We start from the raw sequence: 13,892 nt of genomic DNA, 5'->3' as shown, positions 1-13,892 counted from the left end.
TTTTTCATTATATCAGTTCTAAGGATAATTATACTTTGGTTAAAAACATAAAATATGGTGTACCAAACTAAGTTTGTATAGCTTCAATTACTTTTCTCTTACATGTTATAAATATATGTATGTATTTACAAATGTGTGTCTTAAATTCATAGAAGAGATTCAAATAAATTGTGTATGAGAAGTATGTTTACATAAAACGTCAGAAACTTACCAAAGCTAAGCTACTCATTAAAATCATAGTGATAACAGCTGTTTCAAAGTATTTATTTTCAATTAATTGAAAAGTTNTTACAAATGTGTGTCTTAAATTCATAGAAGAGATTCAAATGAATTGTGTATGAGCGCTATTGATTTACGCAATAACAAAAAGCGATAAGAAGTATGTTTACATAAAACGTCAGAAACTTACCAAAGCTAAGCTACTCATTAAAATCATAGTGATAACAGCTGTTTCAAAGTATTTATTTTCAATTAATTGAAAAGTTTTCAGTCGTAAATTGCCCCATCCTTGCCAAAAAGGCGAATCTTCGTCACCAGCTAATATTGGAAACTTCTTATAATATGAGTCCGGACAGCAGTCAGCCGGGTATTCGTCAAGAATATCGGTTTCGTTTGCTTGTATTATAATGTCTCCATCAAGTGGTCCTTCTTCACATTCACCGTCCTCGTCTAGTTCTTCGTCCAGACCAAGGTCTTCTTTACTGGCATCACGTTTCTCCTCACCCTCCATTGTTTCTGCACTCCCTTTGTGGCTTTCGTCTTTAAATGGTCGATTTTTATGGCTACCATATGAGTTGATGCTGGCAGTGTCGTCGTCCTGTAAGGACAAACCTCTATGGTTTAGCTCATGTTCCAGTCTATTGTCTTGGTGGTTAATTGAGTTTCCAATCATCTGCAGGAGAGCAAACTTATATTCACCAAACTGGTTTATATATCTATTAATAGTCCGATATGTACATATACTACGTACATACATATATGTAAGTATGTACATAAAAATGCATATTGTCGCACTTCTGCGTTTACCTTGTACTCTACTATGGAGTCGCTTCAAAGAAATCAATAGGGCATAATATTTACACATTCTTCTTCAGTAAATCACAAGCAACTATTATTTTTGACCTTTTTATAGAAATTTTACTAGACAATGTAGAGTGGCGAAAATAAATGTAAATAAAGAAGAGACATTTTAGCATTCTTTGGCTACTTCGTTTATTTAATATTTATTATTTTTTTATGAAGGTGTATCTAATCAAAACCATGTAAGTCAAAATTTCAAACTTTGATACAAATTATCAAAATTCGACACACTTCCATAAAAATTTTAAGCTTTTTAATTAGATTTTTTAGAAACATTCTCATTATGCAGTTTTGTGAATGGCCTACAAAACTGTATAGTCAGAATATTTCTAAGATGGTATAATTTTAGTACAGCAAAGTTGCTGATTTCTCCATAAACAAAAAAATCGAAAATACTTTGAAAGAAAATGCCTGAACAAAAAATTGCCATGGTAAGCGCAAGCTACTTCAAGCTTGCACTTTATTATATTAAAATTTAATGGACGTACTCCAAAAAAATCTGATTAAAAAGTTTCAAATTTTTGTTGAATATTTGTTAAAATTCGTCGAATTTCACAAGCTTTTATTATGTTGCAATAAATTTTTAACCAACTTCCCGACGAGCCGTAGACTGGAATTTTTAAACTTAGTTCAGATGTCTATGATCAGGGAACGGATTTTTAGGACCTAAAACCTATAAAAAAAAGGCAAAATAAAATAGAGAAATACGATAAAAAGGCAATAGAAATCGCAAAATAATTAGTGCCTTACAAAAACCGAAAAATGATCAAAAATACATTAATTTTAGAAATGTTTGTTTTACAAGTAAAAAGAGAAAAGCTATTAACTAGTTTCATTATATGAAAAATTTGTATTTTGAGTTTTTTTCTCACGAGTTTTTTACTCACACAACTTTAATCTCTATAGTTGCAGTAACATAAGTGAACCATAAGATGCATTTTGAAATTTTCTGGCAGTATTTTCATTCGATTTTCACGAATAAAAGCCTTGAATTATACTTTAGAAATAAATGAGACTGATGCTTTGGCTTGATGCATTTCAGAGCACAACCTTTTTGAAGAGAAATACACAAACAATTTAACCGATAGCTGGCGCAGGAGGAGGAGATGTTTGGAAAACCTGTATTTATGGTCCGATTTGGTTCATATTTAGAACGTATATTAGATATTATTATTAATATTATTATGTAAGTCTGTATTACAATTAAAATTATAACAAAGTAAAAAGAAGCACTAGCTGCCATGGCTGCACAGTGGTTCGGATAGCAGATCTAGCTGGACGAAAGTAAACATTTTTTTGTTTTTAAAAACTTAATGGTACTTGGAATACATTCCTGACAATTCATTCAAATAGAAATTGCATTTATTAAAGCATTAACATATGAAAACAAACAAAAAAAGGTAAGTCAATGCCGCCTATTTGAGAACTCTATTTTAAAAGCTGAAATTTAACTTAAAAGATTGCTAATTGCACTCACAGATATTTGCATAATTAGGGTTATGTGTTAAAACACAAAAATACTTGGAGATTATAAAAACTTTGGTTATGTAAGAGTTAAAAAAAATAGTAACCCGCGAATTTTCTGCTCTCTGAAATTAAAAAAATAAAACAACAGGCATGCAAATCTTTAAGCGCTGTTATAAATTTTTTTCTGAAATTTATTTGTGTTTCTTGCTGTGATCTTAAATTTTAGTCATGGTAAAGAAAATCTTAAGAAGTGAGTTGTTTGACATTTGGAGAAGTGTTGCTGATACTTCTAAAAGACAACAAGGTGTCCGTGATTATGTGATTAGTAAATTGAAAGAAATATCTGATGAAAATGTTCGTTCCGAAGTAAATGAAGTAAATTAAGTAAATGACTTTACATTCGTAATCAGCAACCCAGAAAACCCCCAGATACCCAGTTACATAGAAATCAACCGATTTTTTTTTAATTTTCGTCCGCCATATTGGATCCGCCATTTTGAATTTTTGGTAAATGACTTTAGATATGTAATCAGCGACCCAGAAAACCCCAAATAACCCAGTTTCATAGAAATCTACCGATTTTTTTTTATTTTCGTCCGCCATATTGGATCCGCCAGTTTGAATTTTTGATAAGTGACTTCAGATTCGTAATCAGTGACCCAAAAATCCCCTAGGTAAGAAGTGGTGTAAAGATCCATCAACGAATATTTGTTTAAATTGTTTCGTCCAGCTAGATTTGCGATCCGAACCACTGTGGGCTATCGGCTTCGAATATTTGTTAAATGGAAAGAAATAACTCCCCAAGAAGTATAGCCGTTAGGTGGTGCGGGGGTCGATTTTTTTATTACTACACTAACAAAAGCTTGTCTTTAAAAAAATGTTTTTTAAATTACTTGTTTATTAATGTTCTACAAAGTTTGAAATGTTGATTAACATGGTTTTTTTTTAGTGAGTAAGTAGAAGTTGCTAAAACTTGCTAAAATGTCTCTTCACTATTTATTCTATTTACCACCGTATGTATTTACGTAGTTAATGCAAAAGACAATAAATAGTACGCGACTTTATCAAATAAAGTATTACCGTTGCATTATTAAGATATTTCGGTTTCTTCGGCTTGTTGTTCTTCATATCGCCATGTATCGTGAATTCCATGCCATCGCCAATTGCAACCTCTAGCTGGTTTTGCTCCTTGATCCCTTTTTTGATTAGGCCATCGGCAATAATGTCATCTTGGCCTAGTTCCAGCTCGTTGTCACCATGCTCTGTAGATATACAACGACAAACCCCTTTGCCTTCGTATCAATTGACAGTATTTATTCGTTTCAAATCAAGTAAATCAATTTCAGTACAAATTTGTGTATGAATGCTCAAATGTTGATTGACGATCGATCGACGATAGAGATTGTGAGAAGCGAGTGTCGAATGGCAGTTACCGATTGCAAACGAAAGCATACACACATGGGAATTGTGCAGATTGATTGATAAGTTAAATATTATTCGATCGGTGATAAGACGATGATCACAGGTTGCATAATCAAAAGCCACAATTTGGAAACAGTTTCATTATCAAGAAACGAGTTAACGGCAATTATTTTTAATTTTCGTTCATATCATCAAAAGACGATTTTAATGGTTATTTTTTTTTTAAATATTTGGAATAAAAGAAAATTTTGTGGAGACATTAATTTTGATTACAATAAATTTTGAATAAAATAATACAAATCAAATCACACGTTCAAAAAATAACCAGTGTATTTACGCCTTTCTGACCATCGGCATATCTGGCTAGATGGTCACAAATTTTCCAGTTTTCAACAATAAAATTTATATGTAGGTACAAAATACAAATACTGAAAAATACTAACTTTGAACAACTCGTATAGAAACTTGTTATCAGATTATATAATTATCTGCTTTTTTAATGCGAATTTGTATAAAGTTGCAGCTGTATTCCGCAACAAATATACAGAGCAGCTGGATGTTCAAGTTTGTTTTAACCATATAACCAAATCACCAAATAATCAACGATGTGTGAATAAAAAAAAAAAAGATATTTGACAAGAAAAACTTGCAGATAACTATTGCAATATGAAACGATTAGTTCATAGAGGGCTCTTAAGATGCTGCTTGCTTCGAATTGTTCTCCTTTGCTTTTAAAACTAATTTGGCCAAATGGTAGGCAACTGTAGCCATTTCAAAACAACCAACTGTGGGGTTGTAAATTCCAAGTCTGTCCAATTAGTAGCGAGATTTATTAAATGTGATTAAACTAGTTTGTAGAAGTGAGATAAACAACAAGTTAATTAACGAAAGAACCCTCTTAAACTTGCAAACATGTATGCATATGTATTTGTAAGCACGAATGAGAAGGAACTATATAAGAACTAAGCAATTTTTGTTAGAAAGTAATAATCAAGTAAGTTAAGCAAATAAATGTAATTTATAACAGTTGAATATAGATTCATAATATGTACGTATGTATGCATGTATGTAATTATTATTGATCTATGTAAAATTCTGTATCGAGACATGTGATTAAATGGTTAAATAATTCAAAAGTTTAATAAAATACTAAAATAAAATCTGAACACTTATAATGAGAAGGGTAAAATCCACTGTTTTTCTGTTAATTTATCTAAAATAATTCGAAATGTTCAAGTATGTAAATCCAGACCAACTTAAAACATTATTACATGATTACTTTAGCGACATTGCATTTACTTTAAATTTACGAAAAATGGTGTTCCTTTTATCACACAAAGGGCGATACAATTTGTCTATGATATGTTGTTATTCGGGCAGGATAAATTAATTGAGGTGGATCTCAATGAAAGCAAAAAATGCGCATAATCAGGTGTGGTATTACGAAATGAATGTTTAAAAAAAATTCACCACAAACGCTCTTAACCAGAAGTACTCAAAAACAGCTAAATACATATGTATGAACGAAAAAATACATTTTAGGTAAATCACACTGAAGTGTATATATTTAAAAGTGAACTACCATTTCTAAGTTTTACTTATATGAGGATTAGGCTCTGCACACTAGACCAATGGAAAATTCAAATCAAAAATTACATTTACACAAAATACTGTTCCAATGTGAATGTTTGCTTTATTTTCTTTTTATAAGCAATTTCGAGTATTTCATTGTTTTTTTTTTAATTTTTGGAAAAGATCCTGAATGAAAACAATGAATGTATATTTGAAAAGGGAATATACAGATTAAATACAGAAACCAATTATATGTATATGTGTAACATATGTATGTACATTCAGACAAATAGACATAGCACTTTTGCCAATGCCTTACCGCTAGTTTCAGATAGTTACTCCCATTGTTTTCTCACATGGTTTCTAAACATACAGCAAATAAACAATTTTGTTCACTATCTTTCATGAACCTTTGTGAATATAATGGATGGATCATTAAATGCTTTTATTATATTTCAGCAATGAGTAATCTGATCTGGCTCTTGATCTTGATCAAGTTTTAACCAACTTCGCGATGAGCTGGAGACGTGAAACTTCAAACTTAGCTCGGAGCCCGATAAATTGATCCGCTAGATGGAGCAGGTGTCGAGATATTTGAAAAACCCGTAATTACGATTCGATTTGGTTCATATTTAAAATGTATATAACCTAAATGGAAAGAAATTACTCCACAAAAAATTTAGTCGTTAAGTGGTGCAGAGTAAATTTTTCTTTCTTATTAACCACTTATGAAAACTTGTCTTTAAAGATGTTTACTATAGTTTTGTTTGACAAATAACTATGTATAACACTTCTGGAGTTTCTATATCAAAAATTTGCGTATTGTTTATTTGTTTTAAAAATGTTGTGAAGCTCCGTTGTGGTAAATATACCCAAAAATTCCCCCAATCTCCGAGAAATACAAAGACTGTACCAGATTCATTTGCTCTCATTCTGCTATCATTTAATACTCTCAGTTAGTTTCAGTCTTTTAATTGTTTATTTATTTCTTAAAAGCTTCTGGTGAGAACGTTTTCTATCAGGTTAAAATCCGCAGTCATTCGTCCTAATCACAGACTTGGGAGAATGCCCAAGTTTACTGTGGACATCATATATTTGGCATTATAACTCTGAAAAATCGGCTGATAAATACTAGCATTTTCATAGGTGTCATTGGTCTGAGTGTATTTTAATAATATAATTGTTTATTTAATTTTTAGTTTTAAAATAGTTTGGTTACTCGTTATGGAATGAATTTGCATCTACTGGCTTTTTGTAAGAAAATTACGGCGTGGGCTTTAGATAAATGGTCTTACATACATATAAGTACATACATATGGGACTTTGTAATATATTTTGCGAAAGTTTCAACTTTGGACTTTTAATAACGTTTTAAATATTAATTCGGATATGAAATTTATGCTATTTGGTCTAATTGTTTTTTCATTGCTATACGAATGCAAATATATGGATATAGTTAAGATTAGTAGAAAACAAGTGGATAAAAACCTTCGCTCCAAATCCAACTGATCTGGTTGATCCTCTCACCTGATGGTTGATCACTAATTTGATTTGTCAATTTGTTACGAATATAATTGAAACAATTGGCAAAATTACGCTTTATCCATGCTTTAAAACGCGAAAATCTGTTAAACGCTTCCATGATTTTATTAGTGTCATTGTCGGCTGTTGGGGCCGATAGACTAGATGAACCGAAATTAGACAAAAGCAAGGCTAAGAAAAGATTAAGCACCTGTCAATTAAATTAAAAAATATTTCGTTCAATAATTTTTGTTATTGTCATAAAAGTACATATAGCTATGTATATATGTATGTATATATTTATTTGAACAAAATATTAAATTGTTTCTTTGAATACGTACGACCAAGTTTCCAATCACGACCGTAGCCAAAAAGAACGGAATGCAGGAGACGTCGCCGACATACATGCAGTCCCACATGGACTCAATCCACTCACCACATAATACCCGGAAAACGATCATAAATGAATGCATGAAATCCGTAAAGTTCCAGCGTGGTAAATCACCGTCTGGAAATCTGTCCTGATTGTCTATATATTTGACAAACATTTAGTTTTATAAAATAAATGAATTTTTTATTGTAGTATACATATATGTATGAATGTAAAAAGCTATTACAAAGCACATATAGCCAAAAGGACAAATTAAAATTCGAAAAGATATTAACAGTTAATCTATCCAAGTAGTGCGTAATAAAAAGTGACAAAGTGTGGATAAACTAAGAATTTCTTTAAACATTGCATACACGATATAACTACAAAAATAAAATAGCGAAAGTACTTACGGGTCTATAATAGGCACTTATGTATGTACATACATTTAGAGCATAAAAAAATTAGTTTTGATCTTATACTTACATACATACATATGTACTTACAGGATACCTTTTAAAACATAAACGATGTCTAACGAAAATAGCAATGTGCTTCACGACTTTTTGACGCAATGAAAATGTTTTTATACTAAGTACTAAGTACAAAGATCTAAGATTTCGTTTTGCTACGTTTAAGAAATGATCTCCATTTTTTAAGAAACTCTTCTTAAACGATTTATACATAGAAAACCATTTTGTAAATATAAATGTACAAATATATATTACATGTTTCAGGGTTATACGCATATCAGCGTTTAACTCTAGTAACTTTAACCAAAGTATTTGAGGTGAAAACAAATTTGAAAAATTAACTACTTTACTATAAGTATTTTGCAGGTTTGAAGTCGCGACAGATTAGAAACTTAAGTCCATACGTAAGTAGGTAAGAACAATTATAAGTACATTTGTATGTTTACGTGTAAGTAATCGTTGTGCCTATATATACTATATATGTAGGTATATATTATTAGTACGTATGTCTACATATGTACATACAGTGACTCAACCAAGTGTTCACATGCCGATTTCTTCATATATATTCACATTGTTTTTCAAGTTAAAACTTTTTCGCTGTTTTTGTTTTTTATAAAAATAATGTCCATGCATTAACAAAAAACATATAAATCAAAGCTGTAAGCTTTATACCAAATTAAGAAAAATTCAACAAATTTGTATCTGAATTTTACGAAAACGTTCGGATATGCAGTTTTACAGGGGTAGGCGCTCGAAGTATAGTTTTTAACTGCATGTACACATGTACATACATACATACCTACTATTTATAAATGTAAAAATGAAATAAGGTCACTGGATGCAAAATTATAACACATACATAAACAACATTAAAACGCGCAATTGTTGCTTCATTTAAAACTACTTACCCGTATAGTTCTTCCCGAAAAGTTGCATTCCCATTACAGCAAAGATGAATATGATAATGCAAAGGACAAATGTTAGATTACCCAATGCACCCATGGTGCGACCCATAATGGAAATTAGTAAATTTAGAGTTGGCCACGATTTAGCAAGTTTAAAAACTCGAAGCTGTCATTGCGAAAATATTAAATCCAATTAAATTCAATACAGTTTAGTACCGGTCGGGAGTTTTTTGTACGAGGTTTTTTTTTCAAATAAAAACAATCGAATTTTGTTATACATTGTTTGTGAATGATCCAATTTGGTAAATTATTGTCGATTGTTGGGGCAAAATGTTCCACAGCGGTTTCATGGTAATGGTTATCATGAAATTTGTTAGTAAGCCGGGCAAAGCATTAGGAAAAAATATTACAGAATTATAGTCAAGAAAAGAGTTAAGAAATGCTTAAGTTACTGATATCTATTAAAATTAGCAAGTGTTTAAATAAATTAGTTTTAAATTATGCAAATACTTGATATAATGTACATATGTACTTATATGTAAACATATAAGTTTTAAATAGCTTTCGGTATTTTTACTTTGGCTTTGTATAGCTTTGCTTGCTTGGGGCGTGATATATAGTATGTACATATTTAAGGGCTTTTGCAGCCATCATTGTTTCAATTAATTTGTTTGAAATTAAAAATCTTTTATTTAAGCTCAAATAAAAAAACGTGCTTAATGCTTAAATGTTAAAATTCTGGCTCATACATTATTTCTGAGGACATTCTTAAATTCATGGATTATTTCGTATTTGCTTTTAACTTTGTATTAAGTAAAAAGTGGATTGAGAAATATTTATTTGATGTACACAATGTAAATACGAGTATGTACATATGCATAAATAATGAAAGAAAAGTAGCAGAAAGGTGTTTTAAATGCAATATTTGTAATATAAAAACTGCAATTAAAAATTCAAACTATTGCGGTTGCTTTCACTTTTTCAGAAAATTTCTGATAAATTATTCGCGCTCCTAATACCTGTATAGTTTTTGCCAAATAATTGCATTCCCATTACGGCGAATATGAAGATAATGATACATAATACGAACGTTAAGTTGCCTAGGGCACCAACCGTACGGCCCATGATGGATATAAGCAAGTTTAACGTTGGCCACGATTTAGCTAATTTAAAAACGCGCAACTGCAAATTAGGGAGCACATTATGATGTGGATATATATGATAATTAAAAACTCGTTATTGCTTTGTTTCTTTCAGACTCATAGAAGATGTCACAGTGTCAAACACTAAGATAAAAATGCAATATCTAGGTACATACTTAGTAGGTATTAATTCCGAAGTAATCTCAATAAAGTATTTTATTGGCTAAACGGATGATATATTTATCAATGCGCAGACTCACCAATCGAAATGATCTCAAAACGGAAAGGCCTTGAACTCCTTCCAGACCTAGTTCAAGAAGTGAAAGTGCAACAATAATGAAATCGAATATATTCCAGCCCTCCTGAAAGTAATATTTCGGACTCATGGCCATCAGTTTCATTGTGGCTTCGATGGCAAAAGTCGCAGTGAAGAACTGAAATATTTAAATTAAATAAATAAATGATAAATTACATATAAAAAAAACTTACATAATTGCCGCTTTTTAATATTTTCTCCATTTCCTTGTTCATATCGTGGTGGTCCATTGCCATAAACATTGTGTTCACAACAATACACAACGTAATAAAAAGCTCAACGAACGGATCAAAAACAATTAGTGACACCCATTCTTGAAATTTCAACCATACCCAGCAACAATCCCACACACAAAAAATGTCAATCCCTCTAAGTATGGCCTCAAGAGCCTTATCCTTAAACGTAGGACCATCCTCGTCATCGTCTTCTGTTGGAAAATAGTAAACGGAGACTGAACCATAAAGTTTCAAATTAGTTTATTTTGACCAGCTTTGACTTCGTCGATTTTAAGTTTTATTTATTGGCACTGCTCCTTTCGCTATTCGTTATCAATTTATTTTTTATTTTACTCCTGTGCGCTTATTGCGACTTAAACGTGAAATAATAACTAAATTATTACTTAGCTCAAGCTTCGAATTAAATACTTCAATAAAAATTTATGTATTTGCAAATGTGCAACTACAAACCGTATGTATTTACGTAAATGTTTAGTCTACGATTTATGTAGTGGTACGATTAAAACAAAAATGTGGCCAATAAGAAGCTATTCAATTTATCTATGTGCTTATATATTTATATACATATATAGTATACATACATGTACATATGTATATCTTAAGCTTGTCCACGTTTGCTTTTCAATGATGGTAAGTCTATTTTCCAATTATGATATACTATGTATATTAATACTTCTGTGGTTTAAAATGTGGTTTTGTGTCCTACTTTTGTTGTTTAAGAATTTTTACCTATTACTTTTGTCAGATTATTAAGAACTTGTATAATGTATGTACACTTGGTGAAACGAATATTTTATCGGTCTTGGTATGTACATACATATTTATGTATAAAAATTTCTACCAAAGAGGTGATTATGTATTACGTAGTATTATTATTATTATTATTATTATTTTTTTACTATTGTCAGATGATTAGGGAATCCTAATTTAGCAGTTTTAGTCAAAAATGCCAGTTGGTATGACCATATAAGCACATGAAAATACTGGGCCTTGTGCATCAAAAGAGAGCTTAAGCTCCGACTCGGATTTCAGTACAGATACTTGAGCTGGAGCTCACTTCTTCGTTGCAAAAATTTAGTCACATTTTACGTATGAGGCCCAATGACTCGGTTCATATGAATGGTCCTTTTTCAAACTAGACATAATCTTAGTCCCTATTTACAACATTTGAGTAATTATTGTTTGGCCACAACTACATTAGTTAATAGAAAAGCTAACGATTATGACTATCGAATGATTCCATAAAAATATGTGTAGTAATTATTTATGAGACAACTCAAAGCGTATATGAAAAGAATTCTATCCTATGTTGTGATGATCAAATTAAAACAGGCCCTTAAGCAAAAAGCAAACTTCTGCAGGCAATTGAACTGCATATGTATGTGCAGAAAAAAACTGTAAATGTGAAAAATTATTTGTGAGTGTTTTTAATAAACTTTTATTATATTTAAAGTATTCCTCGTATATTGAAGCATCAAAGAAATTAAAAAATCATGCCGAGTAAGCAATATTCGTAGCGAAATTTAAATAAATATGTATACGTTTTGACAACAAGGTATCAATAAATTTTATTTTAAAAAGCATGCAAATAATCCATAACCAATGGACAAAACTACATAAATCAAATCTAAACTACATAGAAATTACTTGTTAGGGTCTGCACCTTTTCGTAATGAGACCGCTTTTATCAAAAACATTTATATTTAATGTAAATATAACAAATGTTTATTACATAATGCATACTAATGAAACAATAAAAATAACTACTTTAAAACGGCCGCATAAAGAAGTCAACGTGTAAAGTATCAGTTGTAAGTTGCAGCCGCTCTCAAAATCGAAGTTTGGCATTAAAAAAATACCAGTGATTGTGAAGACACCGTTTCATTGGAAAAAACGTAAATTGCAAGTGATTTATTAAAAATGTTAATATTGCTGACAGCATTACCGTAGTAGGTAAAATGGACGAGTCAAAGAAGTCATGTAGTTGGTAGAAGGCTTATATTGTAGAATATTAATAAAAATTGGTTAAATTAATAACACATACAATTAATAATTAAATGCAAATGACTGAACAGATGTCAATGAGGGTGTTCATCAAACCTTATATATTGTGTAAACCTTATAAATTAACCGTCAAAATTTGAATGAAAACTCGTTTACACATTTCGCGATAAATTTATCCAGCGATTTCACTGAATAAACTTCATAAACTGAAGCCAATGCAACTCTGTCGCGACTGTAGCTGTGTCTTCTTGGGCAATAATCGGGATCCGCATAAAAATTTTGCTCGCAAATTCAACAACAACGATATGATCCTGATACAGATCTGGTTTAATTCATTATCCGTTCTGTTTGTTTTGTCTCACTGATAATTTGGCAGCACAGTTTGGTAGCAGTGGCAAATGAATTCATACACAAACAACCCTTCTGCTATTGTTTCTTTTAACTTGCTCCAAATAAATCGCCTTTATGTTAAATATTTATTTAAATTAATATTATCTCGTCCAAATATAATTTGTTCCCATTTAGTTAGGTCATTTCTAAAATTTCTTAATCCTCGTGTTAGTTGTATAAATTTACTGGTACTGAGCTCGATAACCAAAGAAAACACGACTCTGGTCGCAAGTGTAAACAAAAGGAGAGTATGGGGCGTTCATGTAACAGAGTGCTTAAATTTATAAGAATATCTGCTTGATAAAGTTATCGGTTTAGATGAATACCATCAACCTCTTTTCATATGAAAGTATGTATATACAAATGGCTCCTTAGCTGCAAGCCTGTCATTTATGACAACTGAGTTTTCGTCTTTTTGTCGGTAGTTATATTCGATTTGTATACATATTTACATGCAAATACATACGTATAAGTATATGAAATGTACGAAAATCTCTGCCAGCTTTTGATATCGCGGAAGTCAGTAATTCGATACATTTCTATGAAAATCATCGCCGACGATATCGCTATTTATTCGAATTCATAAGCTGGAACTCCATAGGCATGGGTATACGTACATATGTATGCGTTTGGCTGGTGAGTGGCAGTTACACATATTCTTATCGGATAAACTCCATGTGAAGAACGAAAAAAAAAAAAATCGAACGTGAATTCGAATGCGCAGAGTTGAATTTTTTCAACTTTCGTGCGTTTGCTTGCATAGGCAACTAACTTCAAGTTCTTTACACTACACGTTTGGGTATAATAAATATAAGCCATCATCGATTCGCCATCAGTTAGCGAGTGGTGTAAAGAACGAACTCAATGAGGTACAACCAAACTCGCGATGATTAAATCTAAATAATTTTTTGGTTTTTGGATTTTTATTTATGACAACGTTGCAGCATAGTCGCGACAAGTATTTACATACATAAATGCAAAATTAGCAATA

The 13,892-nt window shown here is 31.1% G+C and overlaps 1 protein-coding gene across 1 annotated transcript in view; it reads right to left on the bottom strand.

Moving 5' to 3' along the window:
* Positions 1 to 13,892, bottom strand: part of para (sodium voltage-gated channel paralytic) — a 61,584-nt gene that overhangs the window by 29,204 nt on the left and 18,488 nt on the right. The window contains exons 9-15 of the mRNA XM_017621486.1: positions 10,445 to 10,734; positions 10,216 to 10,389; positions 8,817 to 8,979; positions 7,404 to 7,591; positions 7,069 to 7,273; positions 3,628 to 3,809; positions 410 to 892 (exon numbers count right to left, since the gene is read on the bottom strand). Of these exons, the coding sequence (XP_017476975.1) occupies positions 410 to 892; positions 3,628 to 3,809; positions 7,069 to 7,273; positions 7,404 to 7,591; positions 8,817 to 8,979; positions 10,216 to 10,389; positions 10,445 to 10,734 (1,685 nt within the window). The remainder of the gene's footprint in view (positions 1 to 409; positions 893 to 3,627; positions 3,810 to 7,068; positions 7,274 to 7,403; positions 7,592 to 8,816; positions 8,980 to 10,215; positions 10,390 to 10,444; positions 10,735 to 13,892) is intronic.

Source organism: Rhagoletis zephyria, unplaced genomic scaffold (assembly GCF_001687245.7).
Source record: "Rhagoletis zephyria isolate East Lansing unplaced genomic scaffold, Rhagoletis_zephyria_1.1 Rzeph_scaffold_02476, whole genome shotgun sequence".
Lineage (NCBI taxonomy): Eukaryota > Metazoa > Arthropoda > Insecta > Diptera > Tephritidae > Rhagoletis > Rhagoletis zephyria.
The sequence above is the reverse complement of the archived record's forward strand: the minus strand, read 5'-3'. Positions and strand labels throughout refer to the sequence as shown.